This window comes from Martes martes (genome assembly GCF_963455335.1).
Source record: "Martes martes genome assembly, chromosome: Y".
NCBI classification, from domain to species: domain Eukaryota; kingdom Metazoa; phylum Chordata; class Mammalia; order Carnivora; family Mustelidae; genus Martes; species Martes martes.
The window spans coordinates 87219-112227 of NC_137907.1; the positions used below are offsets into that span (position 1 = coordinate 87219).

General features: G+C 34.6%; 1 protein-coding gene across 1 annotated transcript in view; it reads right to left on the minus strand.

Moving 5' to 3' along the window:
• LOC308337759 (cullin-4B-like) overlaps positions 1–25009 on the minus strand; it is a gene marked incomplete at both ends in the record, with an annotated part of 96411 nt that overhangs the window by 55466 nt on the left and 15936 nt on the right. The window contains 6 exons of the mRNA XM_080795941.1: positions 10890–11008; positions 15292–15359; positions 15907–15989; positions 17350–17439; positions 17552–17714; positions 18411–18484. Of these exons, the coding sequence (XP_080652067.1) occupies positions 10890–11008; positions 15292–15359; positions 15907–15989; positions 17350–17439; positions 17552–17714; positions 18411–18484 (597 nt within the window). The remainder of the gene's footprint in view (positions 1–10889; positions 11009–15291; positions 15360–15906; positions 15990–17349; positions 17440–17551; positions 17715–18410; positions 18485–25009) is intronic.

Consider the following 25009-nt stretch of genomic DNA (forward strand, 5'->3'; position numbering starts at 1 on the left):
CCTAAAATTTGTATGGAACCAGAAAAGATCACGAATTGCTAAGGAAATGTTGAAAAAGAAAAACAAAACTGGGGCCATCATGTTGCCTGATTTCAAGCTTTACTACTAAGCTGTGATCACCCAGACAGCATGGTACTGGCACAAAAACAGACACACAGACCAGTGGAGTAGAGTGCCTAGATATGGACCCACAACTCTAAGGTCAACTAATCTTCGACAAAGCAGGACAAAATATCCAGTGGAAAAAAGACAGTCTCTTCAATAAATGGTGCTGGAAAAATTGGACAGCTATGGGTAGAAGAATGAAACTTGACCATTCTCTTACACCATTCACAAAGATATACTCGAAATGGATAAAAGACATCAGTGTGAGGGGGGAATCTATCAAAATCCTAGAGGAGAGCAGAGACAGTAACACCTTCGACATCGGCCACAGCAACATCTTTCAAGATAGGTCTCCAAAGGCAAAGAAAACAAAAGCAAAAATGAACTTTTGGGACTTCATCAAGATCAAAAGCTTCTGCATAGCAATGGAAACATTGAACAAAACAAAGAAGCACCCCAAGGAGTGGGAGAAGATATTCACAAATGACCGTACAGACAAGGGCTGATATGAAAGATCTATAAAGAACTCCTCAAACTCAACACCCAAAATAGAGATAATCCAGTCAAAAAATGGGCAAGATATGAACAGACACTTCTCCAATGAAGACATACAAATGGCTAAGATACTACATGGAAAAATGTTCACCATCATTAGCCATCAGGGAGACTCAAATCAAAACCACATTGAGATACCACCTTACACCAGTTAGAATGCCCAAAATTCACAAGACAGAAATCAGCAAGTGTTGGAGAGGATATGGAGAAAAGGGAACTCTCTTATACTGTTGGTGGGAATGCAAGTTGGTGCAGCCACTTTGGAAAACAGTGCAGAGATTCCTTATGAAATTAAAAATAGAGCTGCCTTATAACCCTGCAATTGCACTACTGGGTATTTACCCCAAAGATATAGATGTAGTGAAAAGAAGGGCCATCTGTACTCCAATGTTCATAGCAGCGATGGCCACAGTCGCCAAACTTGTGGAGAGACTTGGTGGAGAGAACCAAGATGCCCTTCAACGGACAAACGGATAAAGAAGATATGGTCCATATACACGATGGAGTATTATGCCTCCATCAGAAAGGATGAATACCCAACTTTTGTATCAACATGGATGGGACTAGAGGAGATTATGCTGAGTGAAATAAGTCAAGCAGAGAGAGTCAATTATCATATGGTTTTACTTACTTGTGAAGCATAAGGACTAATTCGAAGGACACTGGAAGAAGGAGAGGAGAAGTAAGTTGGGGGAAATAAGGGGAGAAGAACCATAAGAGACTGTGGACTCTGAGAAACAAACAGGTTTTTGGAGGGGAGCAGGGTTGGGGGTTAAGAGAGCCTTGTGTTGGGTATTATGGAGGGCACATATTGCATGGAGCACTGGGTGTGGTACATAAGTAATGAATTCTGGAACATTGAAAAAATAAAAAAAATAAAAAATAAAAAGAACAGGTGTTGGTGAGTATGTGAAGACAGGGGAACCCTTTTACTGCCGGAATGCAAACTGGTGCAGTCACTCTGAACAACAAACAATATGGATATTCCTTCAAGTTTAAATACAGAAAAACCCTATGACTCAGCAATTGTGCTACTAGATATTTATACACACACACACACACACACACACACACACAAAATTATTATTACTCAGCCATCAAGTCGAATGAAACCTTTCCATTGCCAGGACTTGGATGGAGTTAGAGTATTTTATGGTAAGTGACATTAATTTGGTCTGAGAAAGACAAATACCAAATGATTTCACACACATGTGGAATTTAAGAAAGAGATGAATCTATGGGAAGGGGAAATAATGATAGGTGGAAGCAAACCATTAAGATACTGTTAACCATAGAGAACACACTGAGGGTTGATGGGAGGGACCCGGCTGGGCTAAACTGGTGATAGGTATTAAGGACAGCACTTGCTATGATAAGCACTGGGTGTTATATGTAAGTGATGAAGCACATATTCTACTCCTGAAACCATATTACACTATACGTTAACTAACTAGAATTTAAATAAAAATTGAAAAAAAATCAAGTGAAAAGAATAAAAAAAAATTCACAAGATACAAAGTCAACATACAACAATCTGTTGCATTTCTATAGCCTAACAATGACCACAAGATTCAAAGTCAACATATAATAATCTGTTGAATTTCTATGGTCTAACAATGATTTGTGTCAAGGAACAATTAGGAAAACAATGTATACTAGCCATTTATACTAGCATAAAGAACAATAAAATACTTTGCAATAAATTTAATCTAGGATGTGAAGTATGTATACATTGAAAACTCTAAAACACTCTAAAAAACTCTAAAACACTGATCAAAGAAGTTGAAGATATATCCTTTCCTTACTATGTGATTCCTTACTATGTGATACACACTTCTGAGTGTGTATCAAAGGAAATGAAATCACTATCTCTAAAATAGATATGTATCCATGTTTACTGCAACATTATTCATAGTAGCCAAGAAATGAAACACCCTACATGTCCACTAATTAAGAAAATGTTGTATATAGGGAGATAACTGGATATTATTCAATCTTTAAAAAACCTTGGGCCATTTTTGGAAAAAAAAAATGGATGAGTGTGGAAAACATTTTATTAAGGGACATAAGCCAGACATATAAAAAATAATACTTTATGGTATCAACTATATGTAAAACATAACTAGAAAGCGGAGCTTACAGAAATAGAGAGAATATGATATCCAGAGGTTGGGGCTGGAGGAAATGAAGAGATGTTGGTCAAAACAGTAAACAATTTTACAACAAAAATTAGATAATTTAGATGGATTAAGGACCCATTTTTGACAAGCTCAAAATATACCAAACTAGTAAAAAGAAGCAAACAATCTAGATGGAATTATAACAAGTAAAGAAAAGTTAAGAAAAACCTGCAAGCAAAGAAAAGCACAGATCCAGATGTGTTTTACCAGCCAAACCTAAAAAAGATTAACAGGAAAATGAATACCAATCTTCCTGAACTCTTTCAATAAACAGAAGGTCACACAGAACCAAGACTTTTAAAAAATATGGTAGAGCCCTGTGGAAAACACTCTAATGATTGCTCAACTACAATATAATACAGCAATTCCACTTCTTAGAATGTGGCACAACAATTTCATTTCTGGATGTATACTGAAAATAAGAGATTACTCAAACAATGGCATATATGAAAGTTTGTATCAGAACTACTTCCAATCTTGGATGGCAGCAGACCAGGGGTACCCTAGACTCCCACAGTCACAGGAACACAACTAGGTAACTATGAAATCATCCTAAATCCCCCAGAAATCAATCTGAGGACTGAGATAAAAAACTCCATAACTAAAGGGAAAGAAGAGGCCACACTAAACATGGATGGTGAGAAGTAGAGAGATGTGGTTTGATGGAGAAGGGGAACACGTGCTACAGAGGGGAGGGAGCCCTCGTAGCTGAGAAGAGGGAGAGAGAGAGGTAACTACAGGTGATCACAAAAGGAGAACACTTCCCCAAAGCCACTGAAATCAAAAGGGGTTAAAGGCTAGACTTTTTTTAATTTTTTACTTTTTTGTTAACATATAATGTATTATTAGCCCCAGGGGTACAGGTCTGTGAATAGCCAGGTTTACACACTTCATAGCACATACATCCCCTATGTCCATAACCCCACCACCCTCTCCCTAGGCCCCCTCCCCCGGCAACCCTCAGTTTGTTTTGTGAGATTAAGAGTCTCTTAAGGCTTGTCTCCCTCCCTATCTCATCTTGTTTCATTTATTCTTTTCCTACCCCCCCCCAAGCCCCTCACATTGCCTCTCAACTTGCTCCTATCAGGGGAATCATATGATAATTGTCTTTCTCTGATTGACTTATTGGAACTAGAGGGTACTATGCTTAGCGAAATAAAAGCTAGATATTTAAAGGTCAGTGGGCTAGGCTGAGATAGAGCTCTCAGGGCACAACCCTGCTCCTGAATAGGAAGCAAGCAAACAACTCAGGTACAGATGGTGTGAAAACAAGATCAGAATCACAGCTGGGGCACACAGCAGATTATTCACTCTCCTTGGAGTGTGTCCCTGAGAGGAACAGACACCTCCCCAGGAATAAAGGAACTGACTGGCACCATTTTCCTCCTCCACCCTTCAGGATAAACACAGAACAATCTGTGGGAAGCATCCCAGAAGCCTACACTGGCTGCCTAAGCTTGCTTAATTGCAGTTGTACCTCAAGGAACTCTGAAAAAACCACCCCTCTCAGTCAAGCTTGCCTCAGTCCCAGCATGGTACACCTACACCCCCACAAAAGCCTAGCACAAACTCCTGCCCACACCATGTCTCCCAGAGAGTTCTTCAGAGCCTCAGTTCTGATAGACGTGGTATCAGGTCTCATTTCACAAGTAGACCGGAGCACACTTAATTAAAACTTGCTACATTCTGGCCAGGGTACAAACACTGCACATGGCAGGCAAGAAGAATGTCTGCAGACAAGTGGCCTGAGAAACAGATGACTCAAAACACAGCAGCAGAGTGCACACAGCACACAGAAGAGACACTCCCTGAAGCACGAGGCCCTGAACCATACAGGACCTCTTCCATACAGGACACTACTATTAGGAGTTAGAGTCATACATGGCTTTCTAACACAGAGAAGAAGGTAGAAACACAGACAAATTGCAAAGATGGAAGAATTTATCCCACATGAAAGAACAAGTAAAGTCACAGCCAGAGATCTAAGTGAAACAGATATTAAGTGACATGCCTGATATCCACTAAAAGCAACAATCATAATGATACTCACGGGGACTCAGCAAAGATCATAAGATTTCAGGGAGACATTTTCTATAGAGGGAAAAAAAAGTGTTTAGAATGAGTCAGAAATAAAAGGTGCACAAAAATGGGATTAGAAACAAGCTTGATCCAATGAACAGAGTCTAGAAAGATTAGACAAGCAAATTAGTGACCTAGAAGAAAAGTTATGGAAATTAGTGAAGGTGAATAAAAGAGAGAAAAAAATAATTAAGGAACATAAGAATAGATTTAAAGAACTCAGTGACTTCATCAAATGTAGTAACATTCACATCATAGAGTCCTTGAAGGAGAGAGAGAAAAGTGGGGGTAGAAAATTTATTTGAGACAATCATAGCTGAAAGCATTTCTAATCTCGGGAAGAAAACAGACACTGAGATCTAGGAGGCACAGAGCACTCCCTTCAAAAATCAACAAAAGCAGGCCAATACCAAAACATACAGTAATTAAAACTGCAAAACAGAGTGATAGAGAAAAAAAATCTTAAAAGCAGCAAGACAAACATCCTTAACTTTGAAGGAAAAGCCACCATAAGTCTAGCAGAAGATCCATCCACAGAAACTTGGCAGGCCAGAAGAGAGTGGCATTGTATAGTCAACATGCTGAACAGGAAAAATCTGCAGCCAAAAGCACACCATCCAGCAATCCTGTCATGTAGAATAGGAGAGTAAAGAGTTTCCCAGACAAACAAAAATGAAAGGAGATCATGACCACTAAATCAGCCCTGCAAGAAATATTGAAGGGAATTCTTTGAGAACAAAGAAGAGACTGAGGGTGACAAAGACAAGAAAGGATCACAGAAAATCCCCAGAAACAACAAAAATAAATGGCACTAAATACATGAATATCAATAATTGCTTTGAATGCAAATGCTCTGAGTGGTCTAATCAAAAGACACAGGGTGACAGAATGGATATAAAACATAAAACCCATCTGTATGCTGCCTACCAAAGACTCATTTTAGACCTAACGGCATTCTGCAAGTTGAAAATGAGGGGACAGAGAAATATCTATCATGCAAATGATGCCAAAAGAAAGCTGGAGTAGCAATACTTATGCCAGACAAAACAGACTTTAAAACGAAGAGTGTTAACAAGAGACAAAGAAGAGCACTGTATAATCATAAAAGGGGACAATCCAACAAGAATACCTAACTATTGTAAATACTTAACAAGAGACAAAGAAGAGCACTGTATAATCATAAAAGGGGACAATCCAACAAGAATATCTAACTATTGTAAATACTTATGAGCCCAACATGAGAGCACCCAAGTACATAAAACAATTAATAACAAATGTAAAGGAACTCATTGATAATAATACAATAATAGTAAGGACTTTAACACTCTGCTTTTGTCAACTAACAGATCACCTAAGCAAAAAGTCAAACAGGAAACGATGGCTTTGAACACTGGACCAGATGGGCTCCGTAAATATATTCAGAACATTCCACCCCAAAGCAACAGAATACACACTGTTTTCAAGTGCACACGAGACATTCTCCACAACAGATCACATATTAGGCCACAGAACAAGAATCAATAAGTACAAAAAGTGTGAGATCATATGATACATATTTTCTGACCACAATACTATGGAACTTGAGGCCAAAGAAAAAGTCTGGAAGGACCACAAATATACAAAAGTTAAACAATATCCTTAAAAAAAAAAAATTAAAGAGTGAATGGGTCAACCAGTCAATCAGGAAATCAAAAAAGAAATAAAAAGTACATCGAAATAAAACACAAGAGTTCAAAACCATTGGGATGCAGCAAAGGGGTCTTACAAGGAAAGTACATAGCAATTCAAACCTACCTCACGAAGCAAAAAAGTCTCAAATATACAACCTAACCTTATATCTAAAACACCTAGAAAAAGGAGAACAAATGAAGTCCAAAGCCAGTAGAAGAAAAGGGAAGGAAATAATAAAGATTAGGCCAGAAATCAATGACATGGAAAATTAATTAATCAATTAATTAATTTAAGAAAAAAAAACTGTTCAAGCCAGGGACTAGTTCTCTGAAAAAATTAATAAAATTGATAAATGTCTAACTAGGCCTATCAAAAAGAAAAGAGAACGTACCCAAATAAGTAAAATCACAAATGAGAGAAGAGAAATAACATGCAAGACCACAGAAATAGAAACAATTACAGGAGAGTATTAGAAAAACGCATTGGACAACCTGGAAGAAAAGGACATATAAACTACCAACACTTAAGAGTAAAAAATTGAAAACTTGAGAAGCCTGATAACCCAGTAAAGAAACTGAATGAGCAATCAAAACATCTTTTCAAGAAATAAAACATCCAAGAACACATGGCTTCACAGGTACATTTACCAAAAACTTAAAGAGTTAACACTTATTTTTCTCAAACTATTCCAAAAAATAGAAAAGGAAGGAAGACTTCCAAATTCATTCTATGTGGCCAGATAAAGATTCCACTCAAAAAGAGAAGTATAGGCCAATATTCCTGATGAACATGGATGCAAAAATTCTCAATAAAATACTAGAAAACTTAATCCCAACAACACATTCACCATGATCAAGTGGGATTTATTCCTGAGCTGCAGGGGTGGTTCAATGTCACAAATCAATCAACATGATATGCCACATCAGTAAAAGGATAAGAACCACATGATCACTTCGCTAGACACAGAAAAAGCATTTGACAAAGTACAACATCCATTCATGATAAAAACCACCAACCAAAGTGGGTTTTTAGAGGGAACATGCCTCAACACAATAAAGGTCAATTATGAAAAACCCACAGCTAATATTCTCAAGGGAGAAAACTGACAGCTTTTCTTCAACAAGATAGGGATGTCTCCTCTCACCACTGTAATTTAATACAGTACTGGAAGTCCTAGCCACAACAATAACACAAACAAAGAAGTCAAAGACAAGCAAATTGGCAATGAAGAAGTCAAACTTTCACTCTTTGCAGATGACATAATACTCTAGCTACAAAACCTGAAGGATTCCACCAAAAAACTGCTAGAAAGGATATACAAAATTCACTAAGGTTGCAGGATACAAAATTGACATACAGAAATCTGTATGACATACAGAAATCTGGAATAGTGAAGCAACATAAAGAGAAATTAAGGGAAGGCCGCCATTTATAATGGCACTCAAAAACAGCAAGATACCTAGGAATAACCTCACCAAAGAGGAAAATGATCTACACTCTGAAAACTGAAATTGAAGAGGACACAGTGAAATGGAAAAAAAGAAATTCCATGCTCATGGACTGGAAGAGCAAATATTGTTAAAATGTCTATTCTACCCAAAGCAATCTATACATGTAATGCAATCCCTATCAAAATACCACCAGCATTTTCCAAAGAGCTGGGACAAACCTTAAATTTGTATGGAATCACAAAAGACCCCAAATGCGCAAAGCAGGCTTGAAAAAGAAAAGCTGGTGGCACCATTGTTCTGGACTTCAGACTATACTACAAAGATGTAATGATTAATACAGTGCGGTACTGGCACAAAAAACAGAGGCATAGCTCTAAATGGAACAGAACAGAAAACCCAGACATGAAATCACAATTATATGGTGAATTAACCTTCAACAAAGAAGGAAATACTGAATTAGTGTCTTCAACAAATGGGTGTTGGGAAAATTGGACAGCAACGTGGAAAAGAATGGAACTGGACCACTTTCCTACACCATACACAAAAATATAATAAAAATGGATGAACGACCTAAATGTGAGACATGAAACCATCAAGATCCTGGGAAAGAACACAAGCAATAACTTCTTTGACAGCAGTCTTAGCAACTGTCTTCTAGATAGGTCTCCTGAGGCAAGGTAAGAAAAGTAAAAATAAATTATTGGGGCTTCACCAAAATAGAAAGCTTCTGCATAGCAAAGGAAACAATCAACAAAACTAAAAAGCAACCTATGGAATGGGAGAAGATATCTGCAAATGACGTATCTGATAAAGAGTTAGTATCCACAATATATAAAGAACTTAAAACTCCACACCAAAAAAATGAATATTCTAATTAAAAATGGGCAGAAACATGAATAGACATTTTTCCAAAGATACCCAGATGGCTAACAGACACATGAAAAGACACTCAACTCACCCATCAACAGGGAAATTACAAATCAACACCACAATGGGACCACATCATACTGGTCAGAGTGGCTAAAATTAAGTAGCCAGGAAACAACACATGTTGACAAAGATGCAGAGAGAGAGGAATCCTCTTCCACTGTTGGTGGGAATGCAAACTGGTGCAGCCACTCTGGAAAACAGTACAGAGGTTCCTCTAGATGTTAAAAATAAAGCTACTCTACGACCCAGCAATTGAACTACTTGGTATTTACCCAAACCATACAAAAACACTCATTCAGAGTGATACATGCACCCTGATGTTTGTTTACATTGTTTACATTGCTTACAATAGCCAAACTATGCAAACAGCCCACATGTCCACTGACTTTGAAAGGAAAAAGATGATGTGATACACATGTGCGTGCGCGCACACACCCACACCCACACACATGCATGCATACACACACACACACACACACACACACACACACACACACACAGGAATATTACTCAGCCATAAAAAAGCATGTAATCTTGCATTTGCAATGACATGGATGGAGTTACAGCAAAATAAGTCAGAGAAAGGAAATACCATATGATTTCACTCATATATAGGATTTAAGAAACAAAACAAATGAGTAAAAGGCAAAAATGAGAGAGAGAGGTAAACCTGGAAAAAGACTCTTAAATCTCGAGTAACAGAACAAGATGGCAATCAGAGGAAAGACGGGTGGAGGATGAGTTGAATAGGTGATGGTGATTAAGAAGTGTACTTGGGAAGAGAATGGGGTGTTATATGGAAGTGCTCAATTGCTAAAATGTACACCTGAAACTAATATTACACTGTATGTTAACTAACTGGAATTTAAGTTAAAGTTTTAAAAGAAAAACTATTCCCAATACCTGTCCACAAAAAGTCGGGAACCAAAAGGTGGGAATGATCCAAATGTGTGTCCACTTATAAACTGACAAGCACAATGTGGTGCAGATACACAACAGAACATAAATCAGCCACTAAAAATAATGAGTGTCAAAACATAATGAACATCTTAAGTAAAGGAATCCAGAAAAAAGCCCACATACTGTATGATTCAATTTCTAGGAAATACCCAGAACAGACAAATCAAAATAGACAGAAAGTTGATGAGTAGTTGCTGGGGAATCTGGGAAGAAAATAAGGAGAGTGACTTAAAATGGGTGTTGGGTTTCTCTAGCAGATAATGAACAAACTCCAGAGCTAAATGGTGATTTTTGTGGAAACCAGCACCCATTAAGCAGCCACTCCTTTTATCTTCCCATCCCAACCTCTGGCAATTACTAAGCTACTTTCTGTCTATCTGTCTCTATGTATGCTGTCTGTATGTATATACTAAATGTCACTAAACTGCATACTTTAAATGGTGAACACAGTAAATTTTATGTTATTTGTTATTCACCATTTACAAAACTTTATTAATTATTCATTGAAAAACACTGAACTGCTGAGAAGACTGGGCTGGTGAAGGACTCCCTTTGATCTTTAGGATAAGAAAGCTGCCCTCCCTCTCTGCTTCCCCAAAACATTTTATGTTTACAGTCTCTTTCAATAATTGTTGTTATTAAACAAAAGACTAAAACTGTGAGGTGGTAAAATAAATATAAGGTAGGAAAGCACAATAAAATGTTAACCAATAAATAATGTCCCCATCCTTCCCCTTCAAAAAGCAAATATTATTGGGGCAGGGTGGGGCTTTATAAACAGAGACAAAAGGAGTTTTAAGAAAGTTTAAAATACGGGTACTTTGTGAATTTCAAGTTAGTAAACATTTCTTAGATAAGAAGATAAAAATTTCTAGAGTAAAACTACAATACATTATTGGAGTGGGAAAACAAGCCATAAATAATCTAAATTATTTTTCAATTATATCTTCTTTAGTACCTTTATATAATCAATCCAGTGTTGGAGAAGAACTTGAACTCCACAGTCTACCCTACTAAACAGTTGATAAAGTAGAGATAAATCCTCAATCCTGTTTTCATCAAGAAGATAGTATAAGCCTGATTATTAGAAACATGAAGACAAAGTCAGCAATATAAATATCCACCTCAAATATATATTAAATGATTATTTTGAGATTATTACATTAAGATACTCAATTAAAAATAGTACACTCCTAAACCATACAAATGACAGTAATAGCAGTAAGTTTCTTTTAAGCAATAATTAGATGGATAATGAAAAAAAAATTATGCCTCTGGACTATTTTTTTTTATTCTCATAACTGTTAGCTTTGTAAACCACTGCATATTTCAAATTATTGCCCCCAAATATGTTATATATTAAAAAATAATACAGTAAACAAGTTTGTAGTACCGACCCTAGTGTGCAGGGAAAATGAGAAATTTTAAATTCTAATTTAAAAATTAGTAATTAGAAACATTAAATATCAATTAACTACCAGGTACTGATTTTTACATGAGAAGAGAACTAAGTTAGAGATGATCAAGTCCAGAAAGGATGCTATACAGTGTATCCAAATATATGAACAAGTCTAATCACTGAATAAATAAATAAACGTAAAAAATAATCCAAGAATGCAAAGGATATACAGGAATATATTTGTTTCTGCAAAGTAATTTGTTCAGCATCAGAATATATTAACATCACCTCATCACGAATAAACTGAATAAACCCTCACTGTCCAAAGAAACTTTCTGTTTCTTGGAACTATATGTACCATAGTTAACATATATCAGTAAGGTAAGATCAATAATATAAGGCTTTAGAATTTTATCAGCATTCCTCAACTTCAAAGATCTAAAAACTCTATTTTACTTTAGTTCACTTCTCACTTCCCACTGTGCTGTTGATAAACTCCTACCTTTCTAATCAATCCACACTATCAGGATAAAGTTTTAGTATGGTTTGTGTGAAGTGTTAAGTCTTTTGGTATTTTAAATTTAAATTTAGTAAAAAAAAAAAAAAAACATAAGATGAGAAAGGATATGATGACATGTTAGATTACAGATTTTCATAGACTTTTCTGATTATCAAAGTAAAAACTAATGTTCAACTGAAATTTTTCAATCATTAAAAAGTCACTGGTTGTTGTAAAATGCATGGGGTGATGACTATCCAATTTCATTAATGTATGTATTAAAACAGGTTAATTTTATGGTATAAAAATTATGTCTCATTTTTTATAAGAGGACAGATGTTGGCAGTGAAATACTTTTTGAATCTAGAAATAGGATCCTTAAAAATAGGAAATCCTTCCTTAAAGATAGGAAATGCTTAAAAATCTTTAAAAATAAGAAAATCTAAATGTTCGCATTTGGGGCCTCAATTTACTCTTACAAATTTCTACTTTCAATTTACATCATAAGGAATGTTAGTGTTTGTTTCCTTTGCAAAGGGAACATGGTGTGTAAGCAATTTATTCCATAAATGAAACAGTAATCTGATAAATTGATTAAATTGTCTTCTAAACAAAACCAAATAAAGCTGACAATAAGGACCCCCCCTTTTTTTAAGATAACAAATTTCTGGTTTATTTCAATTGTACACACATACTCAAGACTTCTCTGGATTTATTCTCTACTCACCCTATAAACAAAGACACCCCTTTTTTAGTAGAAACCCACCTGTTTTTGTTTTTTTTTCCTTGTGGTTTCTTCAAAAATGTGTTTAAAAACATTAGTACCTAATTCTATAAAACTGTTTGAGTGCCTTTTAAAGTTCCTGGATTACTATTCTGAGTGGGCAAATGTTATATATTCTACTGGAAAACACAAGTTAAGTCCTCCTATTTTGGTAAATCTAAGAAATAAAGGAGCAAAATGGTGTGAGGCTAGTAAACCATCCATGGTATCAGCTTCCAGTGCTAAAGCAGTTAGGAAATTCAATTTATTTTATTCACAGAACACAAACCATTAGTGCAAAACAAGACAAAGCACTAATTAAAAATTTAAAAAAGGAAAATGCTAATCGAAGCTCATATAGTTGTATGTTTGTGTGTGTAAAGGTTTATGCGGTGCCAATAACCTTGGGTTTTTTTTTCTATTCACAAATCCATTATAAAATCTAGTCAATCCTTTATGTAGTTTTTTAACTTTGCTTTAGGGCGCCTGGGTGGCTCAGTGCTTTAAAACCTCTGCCTTCAGCTCAGGTCATGATCCCAGGGTCCTAGGATGGAGCCCTGCAGCATCGGGCTCTCTGCTCAGCAGGGAGCTTGCTTCCTCCTCTCTCTGCCTGCCTCTCTGCCTACTTGTGATCTCTGTCTGTCAAATAAATAAAATCTTAAAAAAAAAATTTTTTTTAAAAACCATAACAACTTAAGGTTTTAGGTAACTGTGACTTCAGTAAAGTGTAAAAGTTGGTGTTGAATGAAAGAGCATTTTCAGAGTGTGTGCAAAGAGCTGAGTTTCAGGATCATCAGAACTGATAAATATGCTTAGATTATGCTCAAGTTACTTAGGAAAATGAATGCTAAATAAAATTTTTATCTCTTTTACTAAAACTATTTTTTTTAATTTCAGGAGAAGTCTTCCAAGTTCCCTTATAAATATAAATCAAATTAATTCTTCTAACTGTAATTCTGAGTCAAATTGAATTTGACTTACAAACTAAATTTTCCAAATATATTTATGGCCAGGTCAGAAAGCTGCCCAACATCACTGCTCCCCCAATCACTGTGGGATCAGAGCGAGGTGCCAAATAGCTTGTATGCAGCCCTGCTAATACTGCCATGAGAAGCTCCAGGGGAAGCCACGCATCCTGGGCCAGTCTGCAAGCTTCAAATCTGCAGTTCCGAGGCGCTTGAGAAAGGCACTGCCCAGCGTAGAGGGCTAAAGATGCCCCTGAGACATAGCAAGCAATTCAAGTAGGTTGCTTATTTTTAATAAATCTCTTTTTGATGATGTGAATATACATCTAACACGGAAAAAAACTCAGTATTTGTGTTTTCCCTACTCTATTTTATATTTCTCTTATCAAAAAAAATAGTTAAATTTTAGTTTATCTGTTTACCAGTCACTTCAAGTGATAAGTAAACATAATAACTAAGTATGTAGGATAAGAGTAAAACTTATATAACAGTTTGGATTAACAATTGAAATCAAGTCCTTGCCCAATGATAAAATTACCTTAATTAATGCAATAGTCTCTCTTCTTAACCATAAAGCCAGGTCTCCCTCTCTCTCTACAAAGTCACTAGAATATTCTCCTACATGCTCTTTCTGCTCAAAAATATTTGTCATATCTACAATATAGCCGAACTGTTCAAGAAGCCAATGTGATCAACTACATCTGCTCTCTCCAGATTAAAACCAGCATCCATGGTTCCCTAATAAAAATCTTTTCAGGATACTTCAGCAAAACTGACCCTCCCTTTTTACCTTAATTATGCCTAAATCTTTTTCTTGGTCAGAGGTCAGTAGGCAGACTCTCCTTGTCTTTAAAAAAACAAACAACAAAAAACATCTATTTAGTTATTTAGGCAATAGCATGCCCATTCACCAGGGGAGAAGATCAGAGGGAAAGACCCTTCAAGCAGACTCCTTGTGTTGAGCCTGGAAGTGTGAACCGTGAGTGGGACAGGACAGAGGCAAGGATCTCTGGACCCTGAAATCACAACCTGAGCCTAAACCAAGAGTCCCACAAAACTTAACCAGCTAAGCCACCCAGTGACCTCCAGACTCTCCTTCTTTCAATGTTGTGCATCTTTTCAACATTAGCTTTTAGTTTATGTGCATTCATTTGATAAGGCTTTCCAAAGAAGCATTCGCCCTGTATCAAGACCACTACTTTTGCACCAGGAAGAAAACACTCAATACATATTTATTGAACAAATGATAATCTTATGGGAAGAATGGGAAAATACCAGAAGGAAAACAAAACATGTGCTCCAGAGAACCTGTAATCTAAGGTTTTAAAACACCAGAAAAATGTATTATATTATTAAATTACATTAAAAAGTGTAATACATTTTTCAAACGCCAGCCAAAAAAAAACCCTCCACCACATTACTATTTTGAGCAAAGAGCCCGATGTGGGGCTTGATCCCAGGACCCTGGGATCATGACCCAAGCTGAAGGCAGAGGCTTTAACCCACTGAGCCACCCAGGCTCAGTGGGTTAGTATTCTTAACTTTAAAATACCCCACTAAACTTACATGACACAAACTGCTTTTGCAAATGAGAAAAAAAAATTATATCTGATTTCATATATATCACTTCCAAAGAAGATGTATAACACAGAACACAATAATTAAATTTAAAAATTAAAAAAATAAAATTATTTTTCCTTAATACTATTTTGTTAGACATATCTGTTCATTTACCTTTCTGAAGAACTGCTGATAAATGTTCACCTAGAAGCTGCTCTTCTACAATAACAATTAGTAGCTTCCTGTTTAAAAACAAAATTTTAGATTACTAAAAGATTCTCATACTGAAGAGTTAAAACTACTCCCCAAGAGGGTAGTGCCTTTGTTCTCAATTTTGACGTCTTAAGTTGTTACTCATGTACCATTACCATAAATTGCTATTTTTGATGGTCTTAATCATCTTCAATAAGATTGAATTTTATTGCATGAACTTCTCCTGATTTTAAAAATCACCTGTAATTATCATTACCTAATTGGAGGAAATTAGGTAATAAGAGACATTGAGTTTACATAAAAATATTCTTTCATCTGTAATTCAACAAGATCAACAACAAATCTTCCTACTTTGGTTCCCCAAAAACTTGAAAAATAAACTTAACAAAGAAATTTATTAGGCATTCCCATTACTTTGATACAAATGAAGAAATGGGGGAGGAACTAAGCAAAAAAAGGAAAGAAATTTATGATTTCATCTTATCATATGATAATTATTAATCTCTAAATAGTAGTGATCTTAAAGTTTAATAAATATATAATCATACATGTAATTACATAATACATAATTCTTACTGTGTGTTAAGGTGTAGGTAGGTTCTAACTCTGTCTACCTCTTCTTCTAAGAGCTTCTGGATATGATAAAGACACCCAGGAATCTGAAAAAATATTTTAAGTTTCCTATTTCTAAGAATTTAAGAATTAAAGCAAAAAAGTTACAAATAAAAACAAGCAAGCAGGCAAACATAAATATCCCTGTCTTAAATCAGTTTAGTTTCATAAAGACACAGGTGCATACTCCGTTCATTTCTATATAATCAGAATCCCAAGAATTATACAATAGAGTATAATTTGTAATTGGAAACGCTGTGGTTTGAAACTAAATATACGTACAACAAAACCATAAAATACTCAAGCAAAGGGCTGCCAGAAATGAAAAGAGAAACTGAAAATTTGACAACAGCTGGTAACATCAGTAGCTGGATATAGCTATATATATCTTATATATATAATATATCTTATATATTTATATATTATATATACATTATTTATCTTATATATAAGATATATATATATAAGAAAATAATGGATAGATGGATAAATAATGGATAGAGCGCCAAGATAAAAAGATAAATAATGGATAGAGCACCAAGACAAAAACCAGCAAGGACAGAGAAGACTTTAACAACACTAAGGAAGAACTAACAGGCCTTTGCAAAACACCCCCCAAAAGTAGAATACACATCCTACTTAAGCACACATGGAGCATCCAGCAAGACAAACCACCTCAAACCACAAAACAAGCAAATGTATTTAAAAAGAATGGAATCATACAAATCACACCCAAAAATCATACCATGTGTGCTCATTTACTCACAACTGGAGTGAAAATGGGATATTTCGAGAAATTCCCAAATTTGAGAAATTAAACACACACGCAAATATGTGGAAATTAAACATGACATTTCTCAACAACTAATATGTCAAAGAAGAAATCAAGAGGGAAACTAGGAAGTACTTTAACGTGATTGAAAATAAAGCCAGAATGTACTGAAAATTAAGGATTACAGCTAACATATTATTACAGGGCAATTTATAGTTGCAAATAATTAGATTTGAAATGGAGAGATCTCAAAACAATAACCTAACTTTTTTTAACCCAATTTTCTACCTAAAGACACTAGGAAAAGATCAAACTAAACCTGAAGCAAGCAAAAAATAATAGTGTGGCATTTAATGAAATAGAAATGAGAAAATCAACTGGAAAAAAACAACAAAAAAAAAACCCCCCAAAAAACAAGAGCTGGTTCTTTGAAAAGGTCAACAAAACTGACAAAATTTTAGCACAACTGATGGAGAAGAAAAGAAAAAAAAAAGTGTCAGTAAGAAAAATATGTCAAAATATATACAGGAATTATAAACATCTCATTGGAGTTGGAGAACCATCTCCACAAGGATTTAATGATCTGTTCTACAGATAATGAAAGAATTTATAATTGTCATCTTGATTTCAAGTACCTCCTTCTTTTGCACTATCTTCCTTCCCTCTGCTGCATAGAACTGGCTTGTTTCTTCTAAGAATTTATTCTCAAATGACTCTTCGTAAATCTAAGATGGAATATATTAAAAAAAAAACAAACAAACCTCAGTTAAAAACCTATCTTTAAAATATCAGATTAGAAATTAGTTTTCAATTAACTAAACTTAAAGAATTACTTACCTGTAGATCAGAAAGCATAGTTAAAAGCCTTTGAATCAGACATCGATCAATCATTTCACCATTTCTTTCTTTTTCAATCAAGAGAAGAATTCCATCTATGATCCTGCTGTGAACATTCTGATCACAAATTATATATGATTTAAATAATTCAAGGCCCATGTCCCTGAAACAATGACAACAAAATAAAAACCTGCCTAAATAAATAATATTTTGAGACCCTGTAAATTTGTTCTTTTTTTTTTTGCCATCAGTTATACTTTCTTATATATATTGCACTTCCCCACACGCAAAAGAAAATATACTGTGATGTAAAGTTCATTCTATCTACAGTTGGCTGAATTCTTCTATTTTGTTTTTAATGGTCTGAAATCAATCAAAATAAATAGATTTCAGAGTATATTAAGCATACTGGATGTCATGCATAATTCCATAATTAAAAAAAAACATAAAATAAAATTTAGGATGACTCCAAAGCTGCTACAATCACCCTATTTTAGATTTTTCAGCCTTCATTAACACAATTTAATATCAATTTACTGACTTTCTAGTGTTTTAATAATAAAGTATATGAAATATGATGTTATCCTAGAATATATCTTAGAATTTGTATATTTCTGAAATAAGATAGTTTATTAACACTGAGATCAATTAAAATTTGACATATAATCTGTGCTACTGTGTAATCAAATACAATTTCAAAACATTTTTGTTTCATGATAAACATAGAGAAATACAGATTTTTGAAATTATTTTTGAAAGTTTATAAATTTATCTTACTAGGTCTTCTTTCAGTTAGGAGATAAAAAAGTGATCACAAATTACATACAACAATTTTTCAAGTAATTAATTGTATCCTTACCAAGTGGAAGACAACATCGAAATTTGAGAAACATAAGTTCTATCTAGGAACAGAAAAATGTTCCTAATCATGCTCTGTCAGAAATAAAACAAAGGTAAAACATTATGTCTGAAAAATTTTGGGGTTAAATTATTAATTCTTAAGAAAAGCACATTATTTATAAACATCACTATCAATCTATAAATCAAACCTGGTCAGTAGTGTATTTATTTATCTCAGAAAGAGAACCTTTCAAATTTTTCGCTTTTTTTTCTACATTGCTAGTTGTTAAATAATAAAGGTTAATGGAGATATATAAATAAAACTTACTCACATAGCTTACTCATGTAAAAACTAAGAAACAATAGAAGATTAGAGGACAGAAAATAAAAGAGCTAGTTATGGATAATAAAACAAGAAGAAATATGAGGAATTAACAGGAATACCTACCTAGGACCAAGACTATGTACAAATATAAGATCTTATGCTTTGTATTTGGAGACACATAGAGTAACAAGAGAATTCTTTACTCTAAATATAATTGTTGTGTATAAATTAATTGTAACGTGAGCATATACAGCAATACCAGTTGTCAAATATTCTTGTCTCAAGACGCCTTTATATTTTTAAAGAGTCTTGATGAAACCAGAGAATTTTCACTATCGTGTTATATGCTAATATATGCTGTACTAGAAAAATAAAATGAGAAAACACTAAGGATTAAATTTGGTGATAAATTTAGTAACAAAAGTTCAGTGAATTTGTTAAGAATAAGTTTTTAGTCATTTCAATTTTAAAACAGTAATTGCCAAAGGATATGAGCTTTCACTTATGAATAAACTTTAAAGATCTAATGTAAAGCAAGGTGGTGAAAATAAACACCCTCTATAATGAAAAACACTTGAAAGTTAATGAAATCCTTAAATGTTCCAGTAATTATGTGAGGTGATGAAGGCGTTAGCTAGTGCTACTGCTGTGATCATTTTGCAGTATATAAATGTAACAAATCATCACACTGTATGTCTTAAACTTGCACAAGGCTATGTCTCAATTATATCTCAAAAAATGTGTAAAGAATTCATCATGTAAAAAAAGAAACAGAGCATTAATAATTTAAATACACCTTTATGTATAATGCAAGCTTGCTTTCATAAACAGATGGGGAAAACCAAATGAGAAACAAGAGAAAACCAGAGAGGTATAAAGAGAGAAGATCCTGAAAAGTACGAAAAGAGTGACAAATATCTTAAACAACAACTAAGAATTTTTCCAGGAAGTATTTTCCAGCTTATCTGGTCCAATACTGCATGGAGTAACAAACATACATAGCATGCTTGTTTCCCCTTACATACAATCCTTCAAACTGGATCCAAAACCCAGAAAGATGGCCTAAATATGGTCTTTCACTTTTGTGGCAAGTTCACCATCTCTATAAATAATGTGATTAAATTTATAAGATTTTAAAATATGCTTGTACAATCTTAACTTTGGCAATGATTGTATTCACAGATAATTTGATTTTAGAAAATATGTACTTTTTTGCTTTAATTAAAACATTTATGGCATCTCTTTGCTGATGCCCCTTGGAGCTCTGCGCAGAGTGTTTGGAAGTGTTACGGGAAGGGGTAATTACGCTGTCCAGAGAATCTTGTCATGTAACAGTGCTGCGTGAGATTAAGGAGATTGATAGTTGCGTGGTTCACAGCCTTGATTTTGAGCCAAGACTCATGATCACTTTTCTAAGTAAGTGTGAAGATTAGAAAGCTGTGATGTGGTAGCCATCTATATGACTAAGAAGGATATGAGTGAGAATTGGAAATGAGTGAGAATGGATTTAACAACTCCAAACAATCAGTTAAACAGTTTAAGTTCACATCCCTCTCCCTTTGAATTCCTGTAAGATAAGCTCCTCAAGAGGGACAGAGCATTAGCTTTTTCTTCTCCTTATGGAGGCAGCCAAAGATTTTGCTGTCAGAGTAAGTGTTCTGTCTCAGGGGCAGGAACAACCAAGAGTAAGAGGAACTTTTGGCGATGATACGTTTGTTCATTATTGATTGTGGTGGTAGCTTCCCAGGGGTATAAATATGTCAAAACTTATTAAACTGTAGGCTCAAGTAAGTATCTGTGGCCTATCATGTATCAGTTATGCCCCAATAAAGATGTTTTCAAAAAGAACCATAAAAAAGCAATCAGATAAATACTTTCATGTCATAATTCATGTGGGCTATCCCTTTTATATTTTAAAAAATACAAATTCTTATCACTATTTTAAAGAATATGAAGAGTTTATTCTAGCTGTCCTTATGTAAGAAACTGGGAAAAATGCTTTCCATCAGTGAAGATTTAAATTCACAGTTTTGTTTTCACACATTAAATAAAAATTTGAAACTTGTAATAATAGTATTAACACATTATATTATCTCATAGTTTATTATGCCAAAATTGAAAAGGGACCACAATTTGCATCAGATTTTCATCCTCAAAACACATAAATATCTTATGTCAAAATATTTAAAACAGTTTATCTGTCTAATTTAGTATAATTCCCTTTGTTATAGCTCCAATTCCTTTATAGCACATTACCTTGTATATTCAAACCTCAGATGATAAATTACTAATTTCAGATAGTACTTACTTAGTGAAACCCAATCTGGCATGTATTTTGTGACATTCATTTAATCTCAAATTAATGCTAAATACTACTATATCTAAAATATAATTACCTCTCTGAAAAAAAAAATTTCCAAACTGTAGGCAAACCAGTAAATTACAGTTGAAATTTTAAAGAACTAAGAATAGACTTCTACCATAAAATCCTTTCCAAATTTTCTTTTAAATAAAGCATGAGTCACTACACTTTGGATTATTTCTTTTATAGACAATCTAACACATTCCATAATAATTCTCTTAAATAAAAATACAATTTCTACAAACTACCATTTGTCTGCCATGATTTTGCCAGCATTTATCCATTTTCTCTAGAAAAGGGCCAGTATCCAAAGAACACATGAAGTAATGTTAAGAAAAAGCTTATATTCTAAAACTGACACACATTCTGCAAAAGGAAGATACAACTTCCAAAAGACAGTATTTGGTAAAACTGATTAATGCTAACCGTAAGTCCAAGCATCTCTACATCTTACACAAACAATATTAATCCCATATGCCAAATTAATTATTCCACTCAACAGATACTGACATGGAAATTGGACAAAATAGGAAAAACAACTCAAAGGGGGAAAAAAGGATACTCTCTGAACTGATGAATTTCTGCTTTGATGTGCTGTTCATAAAGCTGCTTCAACTGTTTATATAAGTTTGCAGATAAATTACAGGAGCAAAGATTTTCAACACTCTGAAAATTAAAAATATATATGTGTAAGTTGAAAAAACAAAATACAGTTTAAATTACTGCTTCTACCTTTATTGATAATATTGAATACTGAGTATGAACTTCATATGAATTTATAAATGAATGGGAATTTAATGACTATTAAATAATAAAAAAGATATTTCAGCATTTATAATTCAGAAAATGTATTTAAAATTTTTCCATCCAAATCAGTATATATAAACCCATTCTTAAGCAGTCATTCTAAGTACCCAGTCACCATAATTAACTCTTTAAAATTTAAAATAATTCCCTCACATTAGTTGGTTAAACCATAAGTTAAACCACATCTTACCTTTCAGAATATTTAAAAGGTCATAATCTTTGTATAAAATTTATTTTTTTCTTTGTATAAAATTTAAAAATAAATGAATTTAAGATAATGAATAATTACACCCATACACAATTTTATCAAGTGTGGCTTAAAAGGCCTGTATAAACAATTAAAAAACCACTTTATTTATATTAAAATACACTCCACTGACCTCTGGAGTGACGTCACCAAAAATGGTGGAAAACTCTAACTCGTCATTAAATTTAAAAAAATTAGGCCAGCAAAACTATCAGATCAATTTTTTCAGAGCTCTGCAATCTCACCAAAACCCTTAAAATCAAAGGAACATTTAACAAAGAAAAAACCTGCTACATTTCAGTAATAGAGCCTTTTGGTGTTAACTTACCCACCTAGCATCGTGAAAACCTAGTACCAGTATGGTTTACTAGTTACAGTAAGGAAGAAATACAGACCTTGTTTGTAATGAACTATAAGTGTATTTTGACTCTGGAGTTTGCCTTTACACTTTCTGCCTTGAGTCTTCAAGCAAAAGGACTAAACTGGGGACTTTGTCGAAAAGTGTAAAGGTGAATATACTGACTCAGTCATCTAAGGCAAGAGATAACAAACAGGATAAGCAGCACTCAAGAGAAATCTTAGGAAGAATCAGAGGTTGGGAAAGAAGTACAAAAACATCAGTGTTTTGAAAATTCCTGTGTATGCCAGAAAAATCAAGAAGGCCGTACATATCCTAGAACATTCTTAGAAAAGAGCTGAAGAGACCCTAATTTCCCTTTGGGCTTACATTTAGGATATACCCAAATATAATGAAAGAAATCTAAGAGTTGTGAATAGCAGGGCTAACCAATAAAGAAATGCCCCAATACAAATGTAATCTTCAAGAACAGAGAAAATTTTTGTTTTGTTTTGTTTTGGCTGTAATATTTAGTATATCTCAATAAAATAAGTAGCTAACCACTAAGCTAATAGAACAAGGACCACACATGACAAAGAAAAAAAGTCCATAAAAATGATTAAAAGCAAACAAACAAAACAAAACAAAAAAAGAAAGCAATAGCAACAAACTGTGGAAAAGGGCAGGAGCTACTTTCCGGAGTTGTCATAATACAACTGGACGTTTTGAATTAAAAAGAAAAAAAAAAATCTCTGGGGGAGGGCGTAAGATGGCAGAGAACTAGGGCACCTTAACTAGCCTCCTTCCTCAAACACAGCTAAATAAATATCAACTCGTTCTGAACACCCCAGAACTCAACTGGAAGTCTTCAAAAACAAAGCTGCACAACTACAAATAGAGGAAACAACCTCTGGAAGCTTCTTACAACAAGCTGACAAAAACACACCTAGAATCTAGCTTTATTTATTTTTGAAATTTTAAAAAAAAATTAATTACATTTTACTTTTTTTCCCCTCCAAAATGACAAGATGGAAGAATTCAGCCTAAAAGAAAGAACTGGAAGAAATGTTGGCCAGGGATTTAATCAATACAGATATAAGTAAAATGTCCAAATTAGAATTTAAAACAACAACTGTAAGGATACTAGCTGGGCTTCAAAAAGGCATAGAAGACACCAGAGAATCCCTCACTCTAGAGATTTAAAGAGCTATAATCTATTCAAGCCAAAATTAAAAATGCAAAGACTGAGATGCAATCCCAAATGGATGATGCCATCACAATGATGGATGAGTCAGACCAATGAATCTGTGATACAGAAGATAAAATTATGAAATATGAGATGAAAAGAAGAGGAAAACAAAGAATCATGAAGGTAGATGTACAGAACAAACTCAGCGGCTTTCTAAAATGGAGTAATATCCATATCATAGGTGTCCCAGAAGGTGCAAAAGAGAAAAAGAGGCAGAAGGTTAATTTGAGCAAAAATATTTTTTTTGAGAGAGCAGAGACAGTGCACAAACAAGGGGTAGCAGGGCGGGTAGAGGCAGGAGGCAGGTTAGAGGGAGAAGGAGAGAGAGAATCTTAAACAGGCTAAGCGTAGCAGCACAGAGTCCAGTGTGGGGCTTAATCTTATTACCATGAGATTATCACCTGGGCCAAAATCAAGAGTCAGACACTTAACCAGCTGAGCCACTCAGGCATCCCTAGGTGACCAAATTATAGCTGAAAACTTTCCTAATCTGGGGAAGGACATAGACATCAAAATCCAAGAAGCACTGTGAACTCACATTAAATTCTACAAAAGCCAATCACTGCCATGGCAGTCATAGTCAAATTCACAGAATACAAGAGTCCTGAGAGCAGCAAGGGAAAATAGTCCTTAATTTATAAGGGAAGCCATATCATGGGGCGCCTGGGTGACTCAGTGGGTTAAAGCTCTGCCTTTGGCTTGGGTCATGATCCCAGGGTCCTGGGATCGAGCCCCACATCGGGCTCTCTGCTCCGCAGGGAGCCTGCTTCCTCCTCTCTCTCTCTCTCTCTCTCTCTGCCTGCCTATCTGACTACTTGTGATCTCTGTCAAAAAAATAAATAAAATCTTTTAAAAAAATAAAATAAAAAAATAAGGGAAGCCAAATCAGATTCACAGCATATCTGCCCACAGAAACATGCCAAGTTAGAAAAAAGTGGAAGGATATATTCAACCTACTGAATGGGAAAAACATGCAGCCAAGAATATTTTATCCAGTAAGCTTGTCAATTAGGATATAAAGAGATAAAATTTCCTGACAAATGAAAATAAAAGGAGTCTGTGAACCCTAAGACAGCCCCACAAGAAATAGTAAAGGGGACTGTTTGAGTGGGGGAAAAAAGACCAAATGTAACAAAGACTAGCTAGAAAGGAACAGAGGACATCACCAGAAACACCAACTCTTCAGGTAAGACAATAACCTTAAATTCATATCTTTCAATGATTACTCTGAATGTAAATGGATTTTGTGCTCTGATTGAAAGACAAAGGGTATCAAAATGGTTTCAGGGAG